The 21,328-nt window shown below is 32.7% G+C and overlaps 5 protein-coding genes across 5 annotated transcripts; 4 read left to right on the forward strand and 1 right to left on the reverse strand.

The window, feature by feature from the left end:
• The first annotated feature begins 644 nt into the window (after positions 1-644).
• On the forward strand, positions 645-2,898 carry LOC114184878 (THO complex subunit 4A). Its single transcript, XM_028072255.1, has 5 exons — positions 645-1,006; positions 1,114-1,266; positions 1,855-1,923; positions 2,005-2,186; positions 2,308-2,898. Exons 1-5 carry the CDS (start codon positions 845-847, stop codon positions 2,477-2,479), a joined length of 738 nt encoding a protein of 245 aa, XP_027928056.1. The 5' UTR covers positions 645-844; the 3' UTR covers positions 2,480-2,898.
• A 7,581-nt stretch (positions 2,899-10,479) lies between these two features.
• Positions 10,480-11,277, forward strand: LOC114185186 (histone H2A). The gene is made up of 2 exons (XM_028072762.1): positions 10,480-10,788; positions 10,887-11,277. The coding sequence occupies exons 1-2, from the start codon at positions 10,579-10,581 to the stop codon at positions 11,124-11,126; spliced, it is 450 nt and encodes a 149-aa protein (XP_027928563.1). The 5' UTR covers positions 10,480-10,578; the 3' UTR covers positions 11,127-11,277.
• A 2,628-nt stretch (positions 11,278-13,905) lies between these two features.
• Positions 13,906-14,728, forward strand: LOC114185185 (histone H2A-like). Its single transcript, XM_028072760.1, has 2 exons — positions 13,906-14,212; positions 14,314-14,728. Exons 1-2 carry the CDS (start codon positions 14,003-14,005, stop codon positions 14,551-14,553), a joined length of 450 nt encoding a protein of 149 aa, XP_027928561.1. The 5' UTR covers positions 13,906-14,002; the 3' UTR covers positions 14,554-14,728.
• Positions 14,729-16,928: 2,200 nt separating this feature from the next.
• On the forward strand, positions 16,929-17,727 carry LOC114183715 (histone H2A-like). The gene is made up of 2 exons (XM_028070830.1): positions 16,929-17,236; positions 17,336-17,727. Exons 1-2 carry the CDS (start codon positions 17,027-17,029, stop codon positions 17,573-17,575), a joined length of 450 nt encoding a protein of 149 aa, XP_027926631.1. The 5' UTR covers positions 16,929-17,026; the 3' UTR covers positions 17,576-17,727.
• Positions 17,728-18,296: 569 nt separating this feature from the next.
• LOC114186333 (ACT domain-containing protein ACR9-like) lies at positions 18,297-21,307 on the reverse strand. Its single transcript, XM_028074398.1, has 6 exons — positions 20,823-21,307; positions 20,510-20,728; positions 20,306-20,411; positions 19,704-20,055; positions 19,099-19,383; positions 18,297-18,634 (listed from the first exon to the last, which is right to left on the reverse strand). The coding sequence occupies exons 1-6, from the start codon at positions 20,983-20,985 to the stop codon at positions 18,488-18,490; spliced, it is 1,272 nt and encodes a 423-aa protein (XP_027930199.1). The 5' UTR covers positions 20,986-21,307; the 3' UTR covers positions 18,297-18,487.
• Between the last annotated feature and the right edge of the window lie 21 nt (positions 21,308-21,328).

The raw sequence follows: 21,328 nt of genomic DNA on the forward strand, positions 1-21,328 counted from the left end.
CCCAATTAAAAATAAAGAATAATTAAACAAAACATGTTTTTTTAATTTGAGTAACATATATTAAGTTAATTTTAAATTGTAAATATAATGATTAATATTTTTAAATGTGTATATGTTTTAATAAAAAGCACACACATTTACACAATTTAAGTAAAATATTGAAATTAATTTGGTCCACTATATTGAAATATGAATCCGAAGGAAATTACTTGAAAATTCAATCTTTTATTATTTAACCATTTCGATCAATTTTTCATAAATACATACTTGATAATATTGTTTTCCGAAATTACTCAAACACTCTTAAAAATTTACAAAATTGCATATAAAGAAATACGAGAAGATAACTAAAAGCATATAAGTTGTTACGGTACAAGTTGAGAGGCTAAAAAAATTTAAAATTTTGTCAAAAAATAGTAAAAAAAAAGAAGAAGATAAAATTACGTGTATGCACATATCTTAATTATCCCACCCCATAATTCCAAATTCAATGTTTATCCTTTTAACAAGTAGAATAACACAGATATGACTATTTATTTAAAAGAAAATCTATTGCTATTGATTTTGTTAAAATATAAAAATAAAAAATTGTATTTCTTTTGTGAATATTTTTTTTATAAGACGAGTTAGTTTTTATTTGTTAGATTACGCGTAGTCGCTGGCCCAGCAGTGTTTTTTACCACCCTCGTCTCTGTTTCTTCCCCTTCTTCGACGAAACCCTAGTCTTCTCACCTCGCCCTCTTATCCTCAAAACCTACTTAAATCCCAAATCTTTGAATCTAATTTCCTCTTCTCTCAGATCCAATACCCGATTCTGTTCCTCGCCTTTCTCTCACAATCAAACATGTCTGCGGCTCTGGATATGACGCTCGACGATATTATCAAGAACAACAAGAAGTCAGCCTCCGCCAACTCCAGGGGCCGAGGCCGAGCTTCGGGACCCGGACCCGCTCGTCGTCTCCCCAACCGGGCCGCAAATCGTGCCGCGCCGTACGCCACCGCTAAGGTATACGTTTTCATCCGATTAGGTTTTCTGTTTCGAAGATTCCTTTTCCGATCGTAGATTCGCGCTGTGCCCTAATTCGTCTCACCGTTACGGATCGCCTTGTGTAGGCGCCGGAGTCTGCGTGGCAGCACGATATGTACGCCGATCAGCCAGCCGCCACGGCTTTTGCAGGTCAAGGTGGTCGGGCGTCTTCCATCGAAACAGGGACGAAGCTTTACATATCTAATCTGGATTATGGCGTCTCCAATGACGATATTAAGGTAAGATCTCTACTGAGTTGGTACTTGGCTACTTGCGTGTTTCATATTTCCCCAATTTGGTTTGTTTTAGGGTTGCTTGTATTATTTAACCTTCCGAGAAAATTAATTTCGATGGAAGACTCTCGATCTCCTCGACTCCAAAAATGACTGATACATAACCTTGTATATCGATTGTCAAAGTATACACATCTGTTTGGGTTTAGTAGTCGGGGTTTAATTATTATTTTTGACCTTATATTTGTCTGTATTTTACTCTTTTGTGTCTGTATTTGCATGTAATTTTGCCAGTTGTCTTCTGTTTTTGTTAACTTTGGCCACAATACTGCAATTATATTATCCGGAGATGCAGCAACCCGGCCAAATCTCATTAAATCGAAAGCAGCTTGTCTGTTGACTAAAACAATTTTTACAAATAGGACCAGTTTAATAGTGAAGTGTTAAACCAATTAATTTCACATATTTAGTGTCTTCGTCTTCCTTTACTTTTGTGAATTATGCTTTGTTATGCTGTGTGTGTAAAACATTTTAGTTGTTACATGGCATTTTCATGTGCGAGGTTGTTAATGTTGTATTTTGTTGTACTTGTAGGAGTTATTTCTTGAAGTTGGTGACCTGAAGCGGCATACTGTTCACTACGACAGGAGTGGAAGATCCAAGGTATCTTATTCGACACAACTTCCAACCTGTGATCAATTCACTGCGTCCTTCTGTAGGTTATAAAAGTTGTTTTTCATATAGGGTACAGCGGAAGTAGTCTTCTCTCGACGTGCTGATGCTGTAGCTGCAGTGAAGAGGTATCACAATGTTCAGCTAGACGGGAAACCAATGAAGGTAGAGATTGTGGGGACAAATATCGCCACACATGCTGCAGCGCCCACTGTTAATGGGACTTTTGGAAATTCTGGTGGTCCTCCCAGAAGGTATTGATAAATTTGTGTGCATACTCTACTTATATGACTTTTTTTGGTCTAAACGCTGAACAATCCTGCTCTGCATTTTTTTAAGCTGATTGTCTGTATCATGTATTTGACTTTTCAACAGTGTACAAGGGAGAAATGGGCCACTAGGAAGGCCACGTGGTGCGCCTAGAGGGCGAGGTGGCAGTCGGAGGGGTGGTCGAGGACGTGGTAGAGGTCGTGATGAAAAGGTATCTGCGGAAGACCTTGATGCTGAGTTGGAGAAGTATCATGCTGAGGCTATGCAATTGAACTGAAAGAACCACTGATATTCTGTTTTATTGATATTACATTTGCGGTTGTCAAGGGCATGTCAGTGGAACACCGCCCAATTATGTATCTTTATCGAAGTCATGCTTTTACGGAAAGGGAAAGGATAACTTAGAGTGAAAACTTTTACAGTTGATATATGTAGTTTGGGATTCTGTTATCAAATATTTATTTTCCTTGGGTATGACTATGAAATGTGGCTGAAGAAACAGAACTCAGCTTGTATTATTCACTCTCTGGCTCCTTTCATTGGATTTAATCATTTCTTTATTCGACAAGTGAGTATGGAAGTGGGAATCCTGATCTCATCTATGCATACACACAGCACAAAGAAAGCATTGGCTGGAATGTAGGAGGCTGCAGAATTCACCCATTGTGTTGCTTTGTGCTTTGGTTAAAATTGCAATGGAATCTTCAAATAAGGTAGATTCCCTGCCCTAATTCCCTCTCCTTCAGCCTTCCCCTGAAAGAAAATTGATCATTTAATTTGTTATGTAGTGTTATAATTGTGTCATTTGATTTTGGTCTTGTTTGATTAAACTTCTGTTCAAGTACTTATCGAAGAAAAAATAGGCAAAGGAAATAAAGTTTCTTTAATAAGCTAAATGTGACTTGAGCATAAGTTTTTTTACAATAACTTATGTATAAGTGAAAAAATCTATTTTTGGAAGAGCTAGAATGTGAGTTTTTTATATTAGCTTACGAAATTGCTAATTTTAACATGTAGGAGTTTATTTATTTACTTATTTATTTTATTCTTCAATTTGTTGTGGAGATGTTTATCCAAATAGAATCTTAATTTAATGCAATCTTAAGATTTTCTTATCTGTTGTTTTAGGGGAGTAATTTTTCTCTTCTCAACTATTTTGGTAATTTTGGCATATTAGCTAGTGAGATGGAATCTATCATCTTTTCTTCACTGGTTGAGTTCACTGGCCAAGCTAAGAACATATCGACAGATGAAAGGCCTCCGGGATAAGGATGCTGAAGTAGTATTTTTGGTATGCTCACTCTGGTTGCATTCAGATTAAGTTGTCCCTGTTGTGAATTGTTTTCTTTTGGCCAATTCTGTGATGTGCAATTTTCGGAATTGGTTGAAGTTAAAGTGTTATTCTTTCTTACAATCCGCATTTTCTCCTAGTGGAACTGAATGGTAACTAGGGAAAGAGGAACTCGGAAGTGCTTACTTTATTGGTGGTGCTAATCTGAATAGCTTTTGCAGTTACAGTCGAACTTAATTGTCATTATAGAGCCTGTTGCATATATACCACCTTACCCTGGCGATTGTAGGGGATGCTAAAGTATGCTTTACAGAGCCTATTTCTCCTCTGTACTGGAGGTTTTTTAATCAGCCAATATGATTGCAAAATATTGTGTTCAATTATAGATGTTCTTACGCAAATAACATAGTTCAGTATAAATGTCGGTTACTAAGGTGATTTTTACAGCAAAACATCCACTGGTGCCCCAAATGCTCAAGTTAGAAGTCGTGGAGTCCTAGTTTTTGAACTCGTTTATTTTTCTGTAGCTGTTAGTTTATATGCATTAGAATACATATCTCTATTACGGCTAGTCATGCAGGTCCAAGTTTGAGTTTTGTTATGTAAATATAACATTTCAATATTATTTGCCTCCATTTTAATTTCATAATTAACATGAGCACCGTTTCCTCTAAATATTTTCATTAAATGGTATATGGCGGATTCTTGTACAGAATTATTCAACCTTTCTTTTGATACCTTTGTTTGACTTTAAAAAATGTTCTGGTAAGATACGTTTTTGCTTATTCGACAGTTGTCTTTAAATTTGGGAATTTATTCTTTGTTTAAAATGTCAGTAGAAAACTTTTTTTTAATACTCATCAATTTTCGGGAAGCTTACAAGTTCAAAATATCCGTCGTTAAATTGTTCTGGAAATGTAGTCATCGACAGTCAACAGAAAAATAGATAAAAAAGACATGCCTTTTCTTTCTTCCGTTAGACAGACTTGTGGTAGTAGGGTTTGGATATATCACAGTTGATCCATCGGTTATATTTTTGCCCCGCAACATACGTAAAAGTTAGAAGATTTTTTATGCATTTCATGAAAAACAAAAACGTTCAATCAAATAAATTCCATATTACTTTTATAAATCCTTTGTAATGATAACAGATTAATGATTTTGGTAATAGTAATAATTTTTTGAAGAACTTATATTCCGATTTTTTAATTATATTTTCTAAAAATAAAACAAAATTTAAATATTCTTGAGCATGAAAACACTTCTCATCTGCACAATCAAAAGAAAAATACTTAACTTTCACAATCAAACATCACACCTCTTTACACCTTTCATTTTAACCAAACACGCTAATCATAAAGATAAATAATAAGTAAAATGAAGTTTTAAACAAGCTTTTTAAACTTTATTGATACAATAAAATTAAAATAAATTTTGAAGCCATCTTTATTTACTATTTAGTGTTGAATTACATAATTCTTATATATTATGATTTAAATAGTTATTTTTTAGTTTGTCTTGTCTATCTTTGTGATGCAATTGCCTTTTTATGTTATTTCTAAGGTTGTATATAATTAAATTACTTTGTCAAATAATTAGTAATTTCTTTATTTCACCTTTTTAAATAACTATTTGATGGTAAACTATATGATTATTGAAGTATGCTAATGAAAAATGTTATGCCGTTAAAAAGATATTTGAGTATTGCTAAAGTACTTACAAAAGGTAAAGGGTTCAATTTAATAAATACAAAGGAATGTTATTTGATAATGAAACTTTGAAGCGTATAAGATGAAAACTTGACTTTTTAAAGTCATTGAAGGTGAGGAAAATAGCGGATTGGCGGGAGGATGAGTTTTTTTGGATGTTGCTTAAGGTGAGAGTGATAGATGGCTTTGACAATAATATCTTTGTTTAAATCATGTTTTCACGTGCATGCTTTGGTGTTGGAAAGAGTGAGGCACAGTTATGGGTCGGAAGGAACCACTTTCCCGTTGTTGAAAATAAAAAATAATATATATAATAGAAATAATATTAAATAATAATAATAAAAATAAGTACGACTAATAATAAATAACAATAATAATAATAATAAATAAATAATAATTTTAATAACAATAATATACTAATTTTAACTATAAGATATAAAATAATAATATTAATGAAAAAATAATAATTCTACAGTTTAATCTATTAAAATTTATTCACTTTTACCTCTATATCTTTTAAAATAAATATCATAAATTTAACCTTCAAATTCATCCAAATTCATCCCGTCATATCTCTCAAATCCATGTTTGAATCGGAACACACTCTAAAAGAGGGTTGGAGTAGATCAAACCATTATCAAATTATGTTAATGTATTTAGACGTATATATCATGTCCATATTCTTAAATGTAAAAGAACAAAATTTTAGAGTTGTCAAAATGGGTAACCCAGCTCGACTCATCACAGGTTGATCATTTAGTGAACCAACCCAATCTGACTCACTTATTAGTGAGCCAAAAAAATTTGAACCCGACCCCGTCCATACAGGTTGGTGGGTTAAACGGGTTGGCTCAAGGACTCACTTAATTAAAAATAATAATTTTTTTTTTATTTTTTTTTCAGTCAAAACTAAATTCTAATTCTAATTAAAATCTAAATAAACTTCAATACACTCTAAATACAAACCAAAATCAAAAAAATACAAACTATTTATGTGTTAGCTAAAAAAAAACCTAATCTAACTCAAATGCAAAACTCAACTTAACAAAAAATATTTGTGTGACTCTTTATTTGCAAATTGGTGAGCCAACCCGACTCACCACGGGTTCAACTCGGGTGAGTTCTAGGTGAGTTGGGTCAGAAATTAACTTGTATTGAAATTTATAACAAATTTTCAACCCAACCCAGTTCGAACCCATGGTGGGTCGGGTTGGCTCACGAATTCAAACCCATTTTGACAGCTTTACAAAATTTGTACCTGTTCGGTCCAATAGATGATGCTAAGTAATGCGACCCAATCAGTCTCATCACCAAAAATATTACAAAACATTATGAGATACATCTATCAAGACAAATATTTACATAATTACGGTAATTATGACAAATCTCGGTAGTTTGATTACATTTTGATATTCCTTGATACCAAATATTTACAAGATATTTGGTATAAGAGACAAGGTATTGCATTATTATTATTGCTTATTTGAGGTATCGTTATTTTAGTGATATCGCTTCATATTACATTACCTATTTTAGTATATGGATCCAAGGCCTAAAAGGCCCTATAAATACATTTAGTATTTCCCAAGGAATACACATACTCACTCATACAATCTCACTAAAAAGATCATTATTCTCTTACTCACTTAAGAGTCATAGAGTCTTTGACTTGAGAGTCAGTGAGCCTTTTGCAGGTGAATCTCTCCCTTTGGAACAACAAGGAATTCAATTCCAGGTGTTAGGATCATTTAAGTCACCACTAGGATCTTGTCATCTATACAGAGATTCACACTTTGGATCTTGGTAAGAACAAAACCTAATGACACTTTTAAAAAAAAATCTCATGAGTCAAAGCCCCATAATTAATTGTATGATTTTGTTTTAAGATGATTATAAAAAGTTAAGATGTAATGTTTGAAGAAGACAAAAGTGAGAGTGATGTAAAACTCATATGGATGATATTTTTTTTTTTACTTGGATTGGAATAATGATGATAAATGAGCACATACATTACCTGAGAAAATAATTGAACCCAACGAAAACAACATCAAAGAACAAACAAAAATGTATCTATCTTGAGTGAAAAATTAACCCCTTGATGTGGGATGAGAAGACAACCAACATGGGTGAGTGATTTTACAACAAATGATTTAAATTGTTTTGACTATGCCAACTAAGCCCTAGAAGAGGAAAATTGGAAAGCAACAACAAATGCAAAGATTGAAGCCACACAAAAAAAATATTTAGGAACCGGTTGTGTTGCCTATTGGAAAAGGGTTGTTGTAAAATGAATATATATGATAAAAAATAAATAAAATATAAAGTAGTGTAAAACAAGTTTGGTTACAAAAAAGATATAATAAAAAATATGATATAATTTTTTAAAAACTTTTTATCTTGCATTTGGCAAATATGGAAACAAATTAGGACATCATTCAACTATATCTCAAATATTTCTTTTTACATGTATCAAATAGATATTAAACGATCGATACAATTAAACCCATTTAGAAATAGATTAACATAAACCACTTTGATATTCGTGTTAAGATATGATTGGGTCCAATGGTATGTAAAATCCTATTACAAGTAATATGAATAAAAGGTCCAAGGTGGTTGGTTACATTGATTACTATATTTAATACCCATGCGTTTAGACTCTTTCTCACTTAACCATTAGAGTGTCTTTTACAAGTACCATCCAAACGGTTTGGACGAACCAACAATCATGGAGACCGACCAGACAGAGGACAAGGAGAGGGGAAGACAAAGGTTTTGGGAGTTAAGAGTACTCAACCGACCTCGTAGAAAATGTATTATTTCTCAAGATTAAGACATTCAAGTTATGTTGGATTTATCGATATGAGTATGAATCTGATCCAACTCGATTGTTGCTCGGACCTACACATTAACTTTCACTCTCTTTATAAGTTTAGAGTGGATTTAAAAATTTATTCCACAAATGAAATTATATTACATAAATGATAATAAACTACAAATTGGTTTATAATACAAAAATTACTTTTTATGTCGGTTGTTTAGAGCATATTACATCAATTTTGAACTCGACTGATCAAATAAGTTAGATCAGTTGTAGAACAAATGATATAATATATGACATTGAAGTGAAAAAAAAAATCATCCTCTCATCTTCCTTGCACATACCTTCCAACCATTCACCATCCCCGTTTTTCCTCCTCCATTCATTCAGAGAACACAACACAAAAAAGTACACACATGAAATAAGGGAAATGTTTTCCAGATAGCAACAATATCATGAATGTCCAAACATTTACATAGCCCAAATGTTTAATAGAGAATGGAAAATTTCTAGACACATTCCTACCACTGGAACCTTAAACCCTAAGATTAGGGGAAGATGAAACCAAAGACCCACCTTCCTACCATTGGCAGCAACGTCCAGAACAAAAGAACCACCTTTCTATAAAGGGGTGTCATAGACGATGCGAGCGAGAAAAAGGCAAGCAGCGGAATCTTATCGACGTTTGAGTGTGACATTGTTTGAAATCGGCGAGTTTTGAAGTGCGATGGGGATACTGGCAGTGAAGAAAAAAGATGAAGCACAATGTGGGGAGATAAAATATAGAAGAAGATGAGTGAGGGTTTTGGGTTCTCTCGAAGAGAAGAGGCGAAGCTTATCGTGGAAAAAAAGAAGAGAGAATAATTATTAAATCGATGCTTTCTGTAAATGATTTAATAAGGATTTTTTTTTTTACTTTAAGATTTTACATCCAATTTTTTCTATAACCGATCAATTCCTTCTATAACTGATATAATAAACTTCTTAATATTTACAAAACTGTCCCCACATTTTTAATTACATTGTTTTTTTTATAATCGATCTTACATCATGTCCATTTTATGATTATTTTATAAAAATAGGTTGTTTTGACTAAATGGGTCGGTTTACAATTAATTACATTGTAGGATAGATTTGTTTATAAAAGTAGGTAGTTTTGACCCATTTATTACAAAAATGTCATTTTACTAATTAATTACATCGCAGTAGCAATTTATTAATAATTTTACTCCTCTCAATTTTTTTATAACTTTTATATAATTTCTAAAGTTTATATATTTTCTTTTAAAAATGAATTTTCAATAATTTGGTTAAAAATATTTAAAATAAAATTTAATTATTGTAAATTTCATAATAAAATGTAATAATAAAATTTAAAATATTAAGTTTTAAAATATCAAAATTTTAATAAAATTTTATTCAAAATATTTTAATCAAATTTCATTATTGTAAATTTTATAATAAAATGTAATAAAAAAATTTTAAATACTAAGTTTAAAAATTTTATTTAAAATATTTTTAATCAAATTATTAAAAAATTATTTTTTAAAAAAGTATATAAAATTTTAGAAATAATATATAAGTTGAAAAAAAAGTTAAATCATTATTAAACTGATTCTACAATGTAATTAATCATTAAACTGATTCATTTTTATAAAAAAAACCTCGTAATTCTACATTAGTGTTTATATGATAATTTTCAAAATTTAGTAATACCCGTAAGTATTACTTAATCAAATATAATCTAAAAAAATTAACATTCAAGTCAATAAAAGACGTTCAATCGGTAAAAATATCAAATTTGAATTCCATCTTTATTTATTAGTTAATATTGATGTAAAAGATTCATATGTTTAAGATTTAAATATCTATTTTATAATTTTTGTTATTTATTGTATTAAGAAAATTAATTACATTAGTTTATCAAATAATAAGTAGGAGAAACATTTATAATTATTCTAATACTTGAAGTTTTTTATATTTACCTTTAATTGTCCTACTGTCGCATAGATTACAAATGCAACCATCGTGTGATTTTATTTCATCAAGTTAAAATCAGGTTATAATTTCCTTTGAATAGCGGGAAGCTTTTGGTATGAGCTTTTGTTTTTAATCTTCACTCAAATTTTAGTTTCATCCACGCAGTATATATATATATATATATTAAACATTTTCAGGAGTTTTTTTATCTTATAAATCATTTAAAAAGTAACTGCTTCAATAACGTTACAAAAACACTTGGTATAGAATGTATTCGAATTTATTTCCCTATACGAATGGATTTTAAAAGAGAAAAAAAAATAGCCCTAAACAGCACCTGATTGGTCAATTAGAAACACATGGATCGCCATATAGAGAAACATGAAGCGTAGATTAAATACAATCCAACGGTGAATACGTGCATGAAAACGGTATTCCTTTAATAAGAACATGAGCGCGGAAAACTATATCTATAACACCGTGTCAACGCATCTTCTTCACAACACACTCTTAATCTTTCTCGTTCCTCTCTCCCCACTTATTTTTCAAGCGCAGCTAATTTCTAGGGTTCCGACATGGACACCGGTGGAAAGATTAAGAAGGGTGCCGGCGGAAGAAAGGGTGGCGGGCCAAAGAAGAAGCCAGTCACTAGATCCGTCAGGGCTGGTCTCCAATTCCCTGTCGGAAGAATTGGCCGTTACTTGAAAAAGGGAAGATACGCTCAGCGTGTGGGAACCGGTGCTCCTGTTTATCTGGCTGCTGTTCTTGAATACCTAGCTGCTGAGGTAACATAGCATTAATTGCATCAATCAGTGGTTGTTAACTGTGGTTAATATTTTGATGTGGCGATTGATTGTGTTTTGGTGTGGATTTGATTGTGTAGGTGCTTGAATTGGCTGGAAATGCTGCTCGTGACAACAAGAAGAATAGGATTATTCCTAGACATGTGCTTCTGGCCGTGAGGAACGATGAGGAATTGGGGAAATTGCTTGCTGGAGTCACAATTGCTCACGGTGGTGTGCTACCTAACATTAACCCTGTTTTGTTGCCTAAGAAGACCGAGAAGGCTTCCAAGGAACCCAAATCTCCATCCAAGGCCACCAAGTCTCCCAAGAAGGCTTAGACTACATTTTAATTTAGTTTTGTATATCAGTCTTTAGGGTACTCTGGTTGTATCAAGAAAGGATTTTTTCCTTTGAAACACTAAAGTGTGGTTTAGTTGTGTACTTGTTGAAGTTTGTTCATTAATTGAAAACCATCTTGTTTTCGCCCAAGTTTCTCCCATGGTAACTGTTTATTTATTTATTTATTTATTTTCTTTTCTTTACCTTTTGGATACAGAGATATTAATTCTTAGGGTAGCTAGTTGAAAAGTCATTAAGGATTATAGAATGTTGTTTTCCATTTTCCTTGGGCAATTAATTGGTTAATCTGCTTTTTTGTGGGCTCTGTTTTTTACTAGATTCAAGTAATTGTCAGTTGAAGTTTTTGATTATTCTTAGAACTTGAATTTGCTGCTTGTTATGTTGAGACATTAACAGTACTTGGTTATTGTTGGTTGCGGTCAAAGATTTTGTGTACTGCTCATGGTCTTGAACCTTCTACAAATTGATGTCTTGTATGTTAGTTGTGTGTAATGGGTGACGCATATTTTGCAGCGTTGAGAGGTTACATTTCTTTTTGTAATGCGATTAATGTGGCTGTGAACATCGTGCATCATAGTAGGTACTGAGAAACACAATTTGAAGCTTTTCGTGCATTGTATTTTATTTGAACCCTTAAAACCAAAGATCGAACTTGGGCAAGTGGAATTACAGAGCGAACACACAATGAACATATAAGTAATCATCAGAAAACACTGGAGGGTTCACGGCGCATGTTGCCACACCCATAATTTGTACACGTATTGTGATGAAAAGAGGTTTCTTTCCAACCCATTAAGGTTCTTCTAACCTATTCACAATCTTATTTCTAGCAGCATTATTTGTTAACTGAAACTCTTAGTTCTCATCCATTATGAGAATGCAAGATGAGAAGACAACCAACTTTAATGAGTGATTTTATAAGGGAAAATATTCAATAAATTTTCATGTATGACAAATGGTCCAACTTCTGTTTGAATAAGATCTCAACCTTTGGAGAAAAAACGAATGAAAGGTAAAATTAATTAAAAATCAAACTTAAATTACTAGTTTTTGTATAAAAAAATTAATAGGAATAATAATAATTGTTATTATTATAAAAATGGGAACTATTTTTTGAAATAATTCAATTCGATTTTTTCATCTTAGAGAGATGTTAAACAATCCCTCCCTTGAATCTATGTAAATCTTTAAAGTTAATCACACGGGTCATTCCCTACTTTATATTTTCAGCAGTAATTATCTGAAAATAAATACACCCTGAAAGTGGATACAAATAAAAAAAATGGATATAATGATTGAAGCAATTTTTTTTTTCTAGTTGTGAAATACATATATAAGATAAAAATAAATAAAAATGACGACGAAGAACAATATAAAACAAGTTTGTTTGGAAAAATATGTAAAAAAAGTACGGTACAAATCAAAGATTTTTGTGTTTGTCACACGTATGAAAACAATATGTATGATGATTTCGATTATTGCTAAAAAGTACGAGATATTTTTCAAATAGATATGATTTCTATATTCTTTCATGTATAAGTTAATTAATATTTTTTCACTAATCAATCGCCTACTCATTCAATAAAATACAATAAATAGAATGTTTATAAGCAAAACAATATTCTTTATATGGATTAAAATAGGCACCGTGAATCATGTATAGTCCTATAAATTGTTTCTTTCAATAAGAAGATTTTGAGGGGTTAAAGTAGAAAATGAAGGTAAATATTGGTTGTGTTTGTGTGTTGATGATCTTGTGAAAAGGATGAGAATATGTTTGAAGAACTTCAATATTTTATGATGCATGAATTTGATAAGATAGATCTTGGACAAATGGACTATTTTCTTGACCTAAAAGTTTTGTGATGTTGAGATTTTTTTTTTTTATTTCACAAATGGAACTTCTTCAGGAAATTTTATAAATATTTAATAAGGATAAATGCGATAAAATTGATAATCCAATCCTTCATAGATTCAAACTCACAAGAGATAAGAATTAAGTTAAAAAGTACTATAGTCATTACAAGCAACTAATTGAAAATATGATAGTAAATATTAGTTTGCCATTTCAGTATTCTTAATTTCCTACGCATCCTATATATATATATATATATATATATATATATATATTTTAAATATTTTTAGGAGTCTTTGTTTTATAAATCATTTAAAAAATAACTACATCACATAAGAAACACTTATATAGAATGTATTTGTACTTATTTTTCTTATATGAATTCATTCTAAAAGTGACTAGCAGAAACACATATATTATAGAGATACTAGTAACTTGTTTTATTATAGATAATTAATTTAATTTAAAAAAAACAACAGAATTAAAATAACTTTTAATTTTGAAAAGATAAAACACTAAAATGATAATTTTACAATTAAGAATATTTAAGTTTAAATTTAAATTTATTTAAAAGTAGAAATACAATCATTTTAATTTAAAATAATAATTAATTAAAACGGATAAAATTAAAAGAAAAATGTGTACCAATTCTTTACATATAAATACAAACTAAAAGAAATAGACATATAAAAGTAATAAAGAAAAGAAATAGACATATCTAAATAATAAAGAAAAGAAATAGAAGCTGGTAAAACAGCACCTGATTGGTCAGTTAGAAGCACACGGATCGCCACATAGAGAAACGTGAAGCGTAGATTAAATGCAATCCAACGGTGAATACGTGCATGAAAAAGGTATCCTTTTAATTAGAACTTGAGCGAGGAAAACTATATCTACAGCACGGTGTCAATTGATCTTCTTCACAACACACTCCTACCCTCTCTCATATCTTGCTCCCTCTTTCAATTTTTAAGCGCATCTAATTTCTAGGGTTCCGACATGGACGCCGGTGGAAAGATCAAGAAGGGTGCCGGTGGAAGAAAGGGTGGTGGGCCAAAGAAGAAGCCGGTCACCAGGTCCGTGAGGGCGGGTCTCCAATTCCCTGTCGGAAGAATTGGTCGTTACTTGAAAAAGGGAAGATACGCTCAGCGTGTGGGAACTGGTGCTCCTGTTTATCTTGCTGCTGTTCTTGAATACCTAGCTGCTGAGGTAACTTAGCATTAGTTGCATCAATCAATTTTTGCTAATCGGCGTTAATTTTTTTGTTTTGTGGTGATTCATTTTGTTCTGGTATGGATTCGATTGTGTAGGTGCTTGAATTGGCTGGAAATGCTGCCCGTGACAACAAGAAGAACAGGATTATTCCCAGACATGTGCTTCTTGCCGTGAGGAACGACGAGGAATTGGGGAAATTGCTCGCCGGAGTCACAATTGCTCACGGTGGTGTGTTGCCCAACATTAACCCTGTTTTGTTGCCTAAGAAGACTGAGAAAGCTTCTAAGGAACCCAAGTCTCCTTCCAAAGCTACCAAGTCTCCCAAAAAGGCTTAGACCATGTTTTAATTTAGTTATGTATATCGGTGTTTAGGGTTCTTTGGTTGTGACAAGAAGGGAATTTGATGTTTTAGCTATAAGTTTCGTCTTATTGTGTTTGTGAATTTTGTTCATTAATGTGAAAACCCTCTTGTTTTCGCCCAATTATGTTCTATGTCCACTCCTTTTTCAATCTTTGTGTGCTTTATCGATTTGTTACACAGAAATGAATTCCAAGTTTAATATGTTGGTAAATAAGTAAATTTTGTAAATGCTAATTTCGTGGCGCATTTTATGGGTTCACCAGATTATTAGTGGGCTTGATTTTGTTATAATTTAAGTTTGTGTCGGTTTAAGTTTTTAATTTTTCTTGTGTTTTGAATTACTATTAAAATATATCATATGACTAGCTGTGTTGATTTTAAAGATTTTATTGTGGCTTTTATTTTTATCGTCTTTGGAACTCTGTTTTTGTTTAGTGTTCTTCGTACAGTGATACTGAAATTTTCTATTTAGATGCTTAGTTAATGAAAAAGAAATTGTAGTGTCAATCATTTATTTGTATACCTTACACGATATAGAGATGCTGCAAATTAATGGCTTATGAGTTAATTGTGTCTAATGGTTTAAGAAATTCTTTGTGCAAGTTGAGAATGAAATAGAAGAACCTACCAATAGGGATTACATTGCCCCAATAGCTTTCAGGTTGAGAATGCACAAGAGGATCTCCCTATACCCATGAAGTTGATGTAAGCAATATCCCGTGAGTGATGAAATTGAAGTCTAATTCAAATCATCCCATAAATATGAAATTATTGTTATATCAAGCTCTGCTACATATCAGAAGCATTTTTATTCAGTGATGTATTAAGAAATTGCAGTTTTTAAATGAATTTTGCAAAGCAAAGATTTTAACTCCCTCAATCAAATATTGGTTAAAGAATAAGAACATTAATTTGATAAATACATTGTGTCTTAATTCAGTACCAGTCAACTTTAACGTACTTTAATCCATTTTTTTACCCACTTTTAATTCATCATTTCAATTATCATTAAATCATTATATCACATTATTAAAAAAAATAAAAAACGATGATTTAATGATGATTAAAACAATCGGTTAAAAGTAGATAAAAAAAATGGGTTAAAATATTTTTTCTTTAACCAAATATATGGCTTTGTTTTTCAAAGTGGTTTATCTTTTATGTATTCTAATCATGATATTTTCCGGCAAATGTTATTTTCTTTTTCAAGTGTTTTCTTTTATTGCATAGATGTATTATATTACACACGAATAGAGATTTAAGCTTCTCCATTTTTTTTTGGTGTTGATGAAAGTAGTTTCTTGGATGATGCTCTAATAAAGCACTTTATCCTAAATGGATTTAAGGTGATTTTTTTGCTTTAAAAAATGTTGACAATTTTTATCCGGATTAAGTTCTTATCTAATTGTACATCCTTATTTAATTGTACATCCTTCAATAATAACAACAATCAAGAGTATTAACTAGTGAAACAGAATCCTACAAAAACCATTACTTTCTTGAATAATTATCCCATCCACACAACCTAAATTAGGTGAAAATAAATTCAAATTTATTTAAGAATCTCCAACTATATGTAGAAAATAGATATGAATGAGTAAAGAAGTCAATGACACAGGGCAATATGTGACCAGTGATAAACAAGTATCAACATGATAAATCCGTTCATTTGTGAGCATTGTCTACTCTGATTAAGTGCAATCATAAAAATCAGGAAAAATAAAATAAAAATAATACATGCTCTATTTTTTATGTTATTTCTTGTATGAAGATAATTAATTACTTTAGTTTATCAAATAATAAGTAGGAAAAATATTTTTCATTGCTCTAATACTTTAGGTTTTTAATATTTACTTTTAGTTATCCTATAGACTACTAGTGTAACCTGCCTTTAATTTTATTTAATAAGTTAAAGACTAAGTTATCATTTCCTTTAAACAGCAAGAAGCTTTCAGTAAGAGATTTTGTTTTTAATTTTCATGTAAATCTTAGTTTCTTAAACACAGTGTATATATTTTAGATATTTTCAGCAGTTTTTGCTTTTAGAAATCATTTAAAAAATAAGAATAACTACATCCATAACGTTAAAAAGCCTCCTGGTATAGAATGTATTGTATTTATCTCCCCTATATTAATGCATTCTAAAAGTGGTAGATAATAAAAGAAAAAAAAAAAACGTCGACAAAAGCAGCACCTGATTGGTCACTTAGAAAACACACGGATCGCCATATAGAACAACACATGAAGCGTAGATGAAATCCAATCCAACGGTGCATATTTGCGTGAGAACCGTATATCTGTGCAGTCTGAACTTGAGCGCGGAAAACTATATTTATAGCTGTCTGAGCTCTTCCCTCTCATCACACTCTTAACATTTCTCATTTTTCATTCCTCATTCCTCATTCTGTCTCTCAAATTTTAAGCTCAGCTCATTTCTAGGGTCCGACATGGACGCCGGTGGAAAGATTAAGAAGGGCGCTGGAGGAAGAAAGGGTGGTGGGCCAAAGAAGAAACCGGTGGCAAGGTCCGTGAGGGCTGGTCTCCAATTCCCCGTTGGAAGAATTGGGCGTTATTTGAAAAAAGGAAGGTACTCGCAGCGTGTTGGAACCGGTGCTCCAGTATATTTGGCTGCTGTACTTGAATACCTAGCTGCTGAGGTAATTTCGCATTTCTTGCATGAACTAGTGATTCTTGATTGTGGTTAATTTTTGGACTGTGGTGATTGATTGTGTTTTGGTGTGGGTTGGATTGTTTAGGTGCTTGAATTGGCTGGAAATGCTGCTCGCGACAACAAGAAGAACAGAATTATTCCCAGACATGTGCTTCTGGCCGTGAGGAACGATGAGGAGTTGGGGAAATTGCTTGCGGGAGTCACAATTGCTCACGGTGGTGTGCTTCCCAACATTAACCCTGTTTTGTTGCCTAAGAAGACTGAGAAAGCTTCCAAGGAACCCAAATCTCCATCCAAGGCCACGAAGTCCCCTAAGAAGGCTTAGATTATATTCTAATTTAGTTATGTATACTAGTCTTTAGGGTTCTTTTTTGTTGTAACAGGAATATTTGATGTTTGAAACACTGTAAGTTTCGTCTAATTGCGTTGTGAAAAGGAGTTTATGAATTAATGGAAAAACCATCTTGTTTTCGGCCACTATTCTTCTTATGCTAACTGTTTATTTGAATTTGGTTTGTTTAACCTTTTTTGATACTGAGATTGTACTTCATAATATTCTGTGTTGGTAAATAATTAAAGATGAGGTGTGTGCCAATTTCAATGGCGTAAATAATGGGTTAGTCCGATTCTTAATGGACTCTGGTTTCTTTCAGTGAAGTTTTCATTTTTTCTTGAATTTTGTATTCCTAAAAATACATCGAATAAACTGTATTGCACTGAAAGATCAAGAATTTATAAATTCTTTTATTGTTTATTCATTGAGTTCTAGTTATTTTGATATGACCATGGACTTGGAAATTGTGTGTTTTTTTTTCGTCTGTGCAACTCTAATTTTGGGGTGATTTCGTGGTAAAGAGGTTTGGAAATGTTTGGTGTTGATGCTGAGATGTCGGGAGTAGAAATTTTGGGAACACACATTGGTATACTGCTGTGAATTGTTTCTAATGGTTGACGCATATTATGCATCGTTGAGAGATTGAATTTTATATGTAATGCGATAAATGTGGAAGGGAATCATATTGTGCATCATAGTAGGCACTAAGCAATACAATCTGAAACTTTTTGTGCATCGTATTTCTTCTAAACCCATAAAACCAGCAAGACCAAACATAGTGGAACTACAGAGCGAAAACCCAATAACAATATAAGTAAGAATTATAAGACACTCGATGGTACATGGCTCATATTGCAACACCCACAATTTTTATACATATTGTGATGAAAAAAAAAATAATATTTACCAACCCATTAAGGTTCTTCTAACCTTATTTACAATCTTATTTCTAGCAGCAACACCTGTTAATTGTAGCTCACAGTTCTCATCCAAGAGAAATCTGTACACCTCCCATTCACGCTCTGAAGTTGAATGCCTTCCTACTTCAGCCTATCACAAAACCAAATCAAGTGATTAGGATCCCCACACTTTGTCAGTGAACGAGTTGTTTACTCCAAATCAAAGCATCCTAACATTGGAACTGCCAAATATGATCCCCACACTTTTTTATGACAAGGGGAAGGAACTATGGACCCATTTGTTTTAAAATTGAATAGAATTGATTTCGATAGAGTTTATTATAAACTGTTGAATGTAAATCACTAAATTGGTATGTGTATCCAAATTAATGACAGTTAAAGATTTACAGTGAAATTGGCATTTTTTTTTTTCGAAAGTGTGAGAATTGTTTTCTCAATGCCAATACAAACAGATAGATTATATATGAAAGGAACTAAGTTACAAACACAAAACTATATGCAGCAGTATCTATGCATGCTTATTTTGAAATGCAGTTATATTTTATATCAACAAAGATATTCCAGACTTGGTGTTACATTTCTGAATTTTCTTACCGAGAAAACACAAATTCCAAGTGTTTTGAGAGCCAATGTGACATCATAAAAAACTCGAGGTCTTCCTTTTCCAGATAGCTCAACTGGATTAGCGACCAATAGTTCGGTATCTGGTCCTCGGTTGGCAATGATTACTCGCAATGGATGAAGCATTTCCAGTTTCAAACGACAGCACAGTGCACTTTGCTTCTCCAGATCCAAAATCTTTTTTCCTTCTTTCTGCTGAATAAATATATCTAACTCACGATATCCCATTGAATTGGGTGAAAATCGGCCATATGAAATCTAAGAAGAAAACTTTAAAAGTGTCAGCAAACTGCTAAAACGTTTTAGTTGACAGAAAAACCAGAAATTCAAGACATTTTCATTTTTCATTCAAATCATTTTTATCCACGATAAGATGAATGATTACTGATATATGAAAGCCAGTTCCGAAGTTTGCACCATCTAATTTCCTCAATCAAAATGATGTCTCCTAAAAGTAACTAATACGTGCACAAAACAGATAAAAAAGTATGGAAATCAACCGACAGATTTTCGAAATCAGATGCATGATTGTGGTTTTTCTAGCTTTATACACACAATCTCGGAAGAGAAATTTATACCTTTATATTCATGTCCTTGAATGTTCTCATAATGTCATAAAGAAGACCCTTGTGATCAGCACATCGTATTTGAACAAGCGTGTGAGCTGGGCTTAAGGCATTGTCTAGTGTTACGATGGTTTTCTTCAACTTTGCCATATCAGGACTAAGAGCTTGAGAACGAACTTCATTTTCTGATAACTCACATTGAAATAACTCCTCAGCTAAAGCAGGAGATAGAGAAGAGATACCCTGATTATACTCATACTCTGAACCCGCCAATTGAAGTTCACAGCTGATACACGAGTCTCGCAGAACATCATTCAGTCTTTCACATGTCTCATCTTGTCGCTTTCTCGTGTGTAAAAGTTCCCTAAAAGAACATTGAAGCAAATGTTGATTACTTATAAACAACAGAATTCACTCCAAATATCTTTCCTTTACTTGAAATACTACAGATGTTCAGCCAAACAAATTCTTAGACAATTTATGATAACCATAACAGTCTTGAAGAACAGAAGAACTGACATGAAAAGAACTTGAGATTCACACAGGATTATCAACAGATTCCATCAGAAACTTTACATTCTTGATTTTACGAATCAAATTTTTGACTCACTCACCTGTTATCTGTCACGAAAAATAGGTCCAACACTCTACCATCCGGTGTTGTGGTCACTTTCACCTTTTGAATGGTAAGTTCAAGCTCCGAGAGCACTTTTGTTACCTCTACAACCATACATATATAAACAACATCAACAAAGACAATTAGAACAAACAAAACACACCAGACGAAACATGATTTCAAGCGACACTATTTCCATTACCGTGTAACAACCCCTTTCGATCAAGGCAACAGAACTTCAACAGATAAACAGGAGAAGATCTGGAAGGCTGCTGGACGAGATAAAAGGAGGCTAAACAAGGAGGACAAATTCCCTGAAGTCGTTCTTTGAGGATCAGATAAGAGGAATTAACGGGAAGCAACAGGGAGTGTGGAATGACCCACAACACAACGTAACACCAAACACCATCGGTTGAAACATCTAAAGGAAACATTCAAATGGGGTCCATTAAAGGCATTAAAAATAGAATGAAGAATCGAAGGGGATCAAGAAAGTTTTTTGAGACTGAAAAAACCTCCTTTGAAAATGCAGAGACCGAAATCGAGAATGACTCTGCAGATATCGCAGGCGAGGCCGGTCTTGTCGGGGCAATTGACGGTGACGATGAAAGGGTCGCCGGGCTTGTTCGGATGCTGGATTTGAACGACGTCGTCATCGGCGCCCGAGACTCCCATCATAGGAGCCACAAAGCACTGTACAGTTGGCAGGTCAAAGGAAACGATGGTTGGTTAAGGTTAAAGTTAAGGTTTGGGTAATATTATTATCATGGGAGTATGCCAAATCGAAGACAGGAACCCATGTATGCATGATGACATTAGGAAGTGTTTTTTTGTTTTTTTTGTTTTTGTAGCGTGATGCTTATTATGGTTGCAAGTTGCAAGTGGTGGTGTTGAAGAAGCACACGTCAGCAATGGCGAAAGCACCGCTTTTGAGGTGGCGGGTTATGGTGATTACTGTGGTTAACTTTTTGTTTTCTGAGGCTATGATTTCCTCTACAAATCTGCTTCCGATGTGCTTATC

Source organism: Vigna unguiculata, chromosome 5, assembly GCF_004118075.2.
Source record: "Vigna unguiculata cultivar IT97K-499-35 chromosome 5, ASM411807v1, whole genome shotgun sequence".
Lineage (NCBI taxonomy): Eukaryota > Viridiplantae > Streptophyta > Magnoliopsida > Fabales > Fabaceae > Vigna > Vigna unguiculata.

What these genes read in the sequence shown, in the direction of transcription:
- LOC114184878 (XM_028072255.1), top strand. Translation starts at nt 845, where the DNA reads ATGTCTGCGGCTCTGGATATGACGCTCGACGATATTATCAAGAACAAC. An exon ending in CGCCGTACGCCACCGCTAAG is followed by an intron (nt 1,007 to 1,113) that starts GTATACGTTTTC and finishes CGCCTTGTGTAG; the next exon opens with GCGCCGGAGTCTGCGTGGCA. An exon ending in ACAGGAGTGGAAGATCCAAG is followed by an intron (nt 1,924 to 2,004) that starts GTATCTTATTCG and finishes TTTTTCATATAG; the next exon opens with GGTACAGCGGAAGTAGTCTT.
- LOC114185186 (XM_028072762.1), top strand. Translation starts at nt 10,579, where the DNA reads ATGGACACCGGTGGAAAGATTAAGAAGGGTGCCGGCGGAAGAAAGGGT. An exon ending in TTGAATACCTAGCTGCTGAG is followed by an intron (nt 10,789 to 10,886) that starts GTAACATAGCAT and finishes TTGATTGTGTAG; the next exon opens with GTGCTTGAATTGGCTGGAAA.
- LOC114185185 (XM_028072760.1), top strand. Translation starts at nt 14,003, where the DNA reads ATGGACGCCGGTGGAAAGATCAAGAAGGGTGCCGGTGGAAGAAAGGGT. An exon ending in TTGAATACCTAGCTGCTGAG is followed by an intron (nt 14,213 to 14,313) that starts GTAACTTAGCAT and finishes TCGATTGTGTAG; the next exon opens with GTGCTTGAATTGGCTGGAAA.
- LOC114183715 (XM_028070830.1), top strand. Translation starts at nt 17,027, where the DNA reads ATGGACGCCGGTGGAAAGATTAAGAAGGGCGCTGGAGGAAGAAAGGGT. An exon ending in TTGAATACCTAGCTGCTGAG is followed by an intron (nt 17,237 to 17,335) that starts GTAATTTCGCAT and finishes TGGATTGTTTAG; the next exon opens with GTGCTTGAATTGGCTGGAAA.
- LOC114186333 (XM_028074398.1), bottom strand. Translation starts at nt 20,985, where the DNA reads ATGATGGGAGTCTCGGGCGCCGATGACGACGTCGTTCAAATCCAGCAT. An exon ending in TTTTTCGTGACAGATAACAG is followed by an intron (nt 20,056 to 20,305) that starts GTGAGTGAGTCA and finishes ATGTTCTTTTAG; the next exon opens with GGAACTTTTACACACGAGAA. An exon ending in TCAAGGACATGAATATAAAG is followed by an intron (nt 19,384 to 19,703) that starts GTATAAATTTCT and finishes TTTTCTTCTTAG; the next exon opens with ATTTCATATGGCCGATTTTC.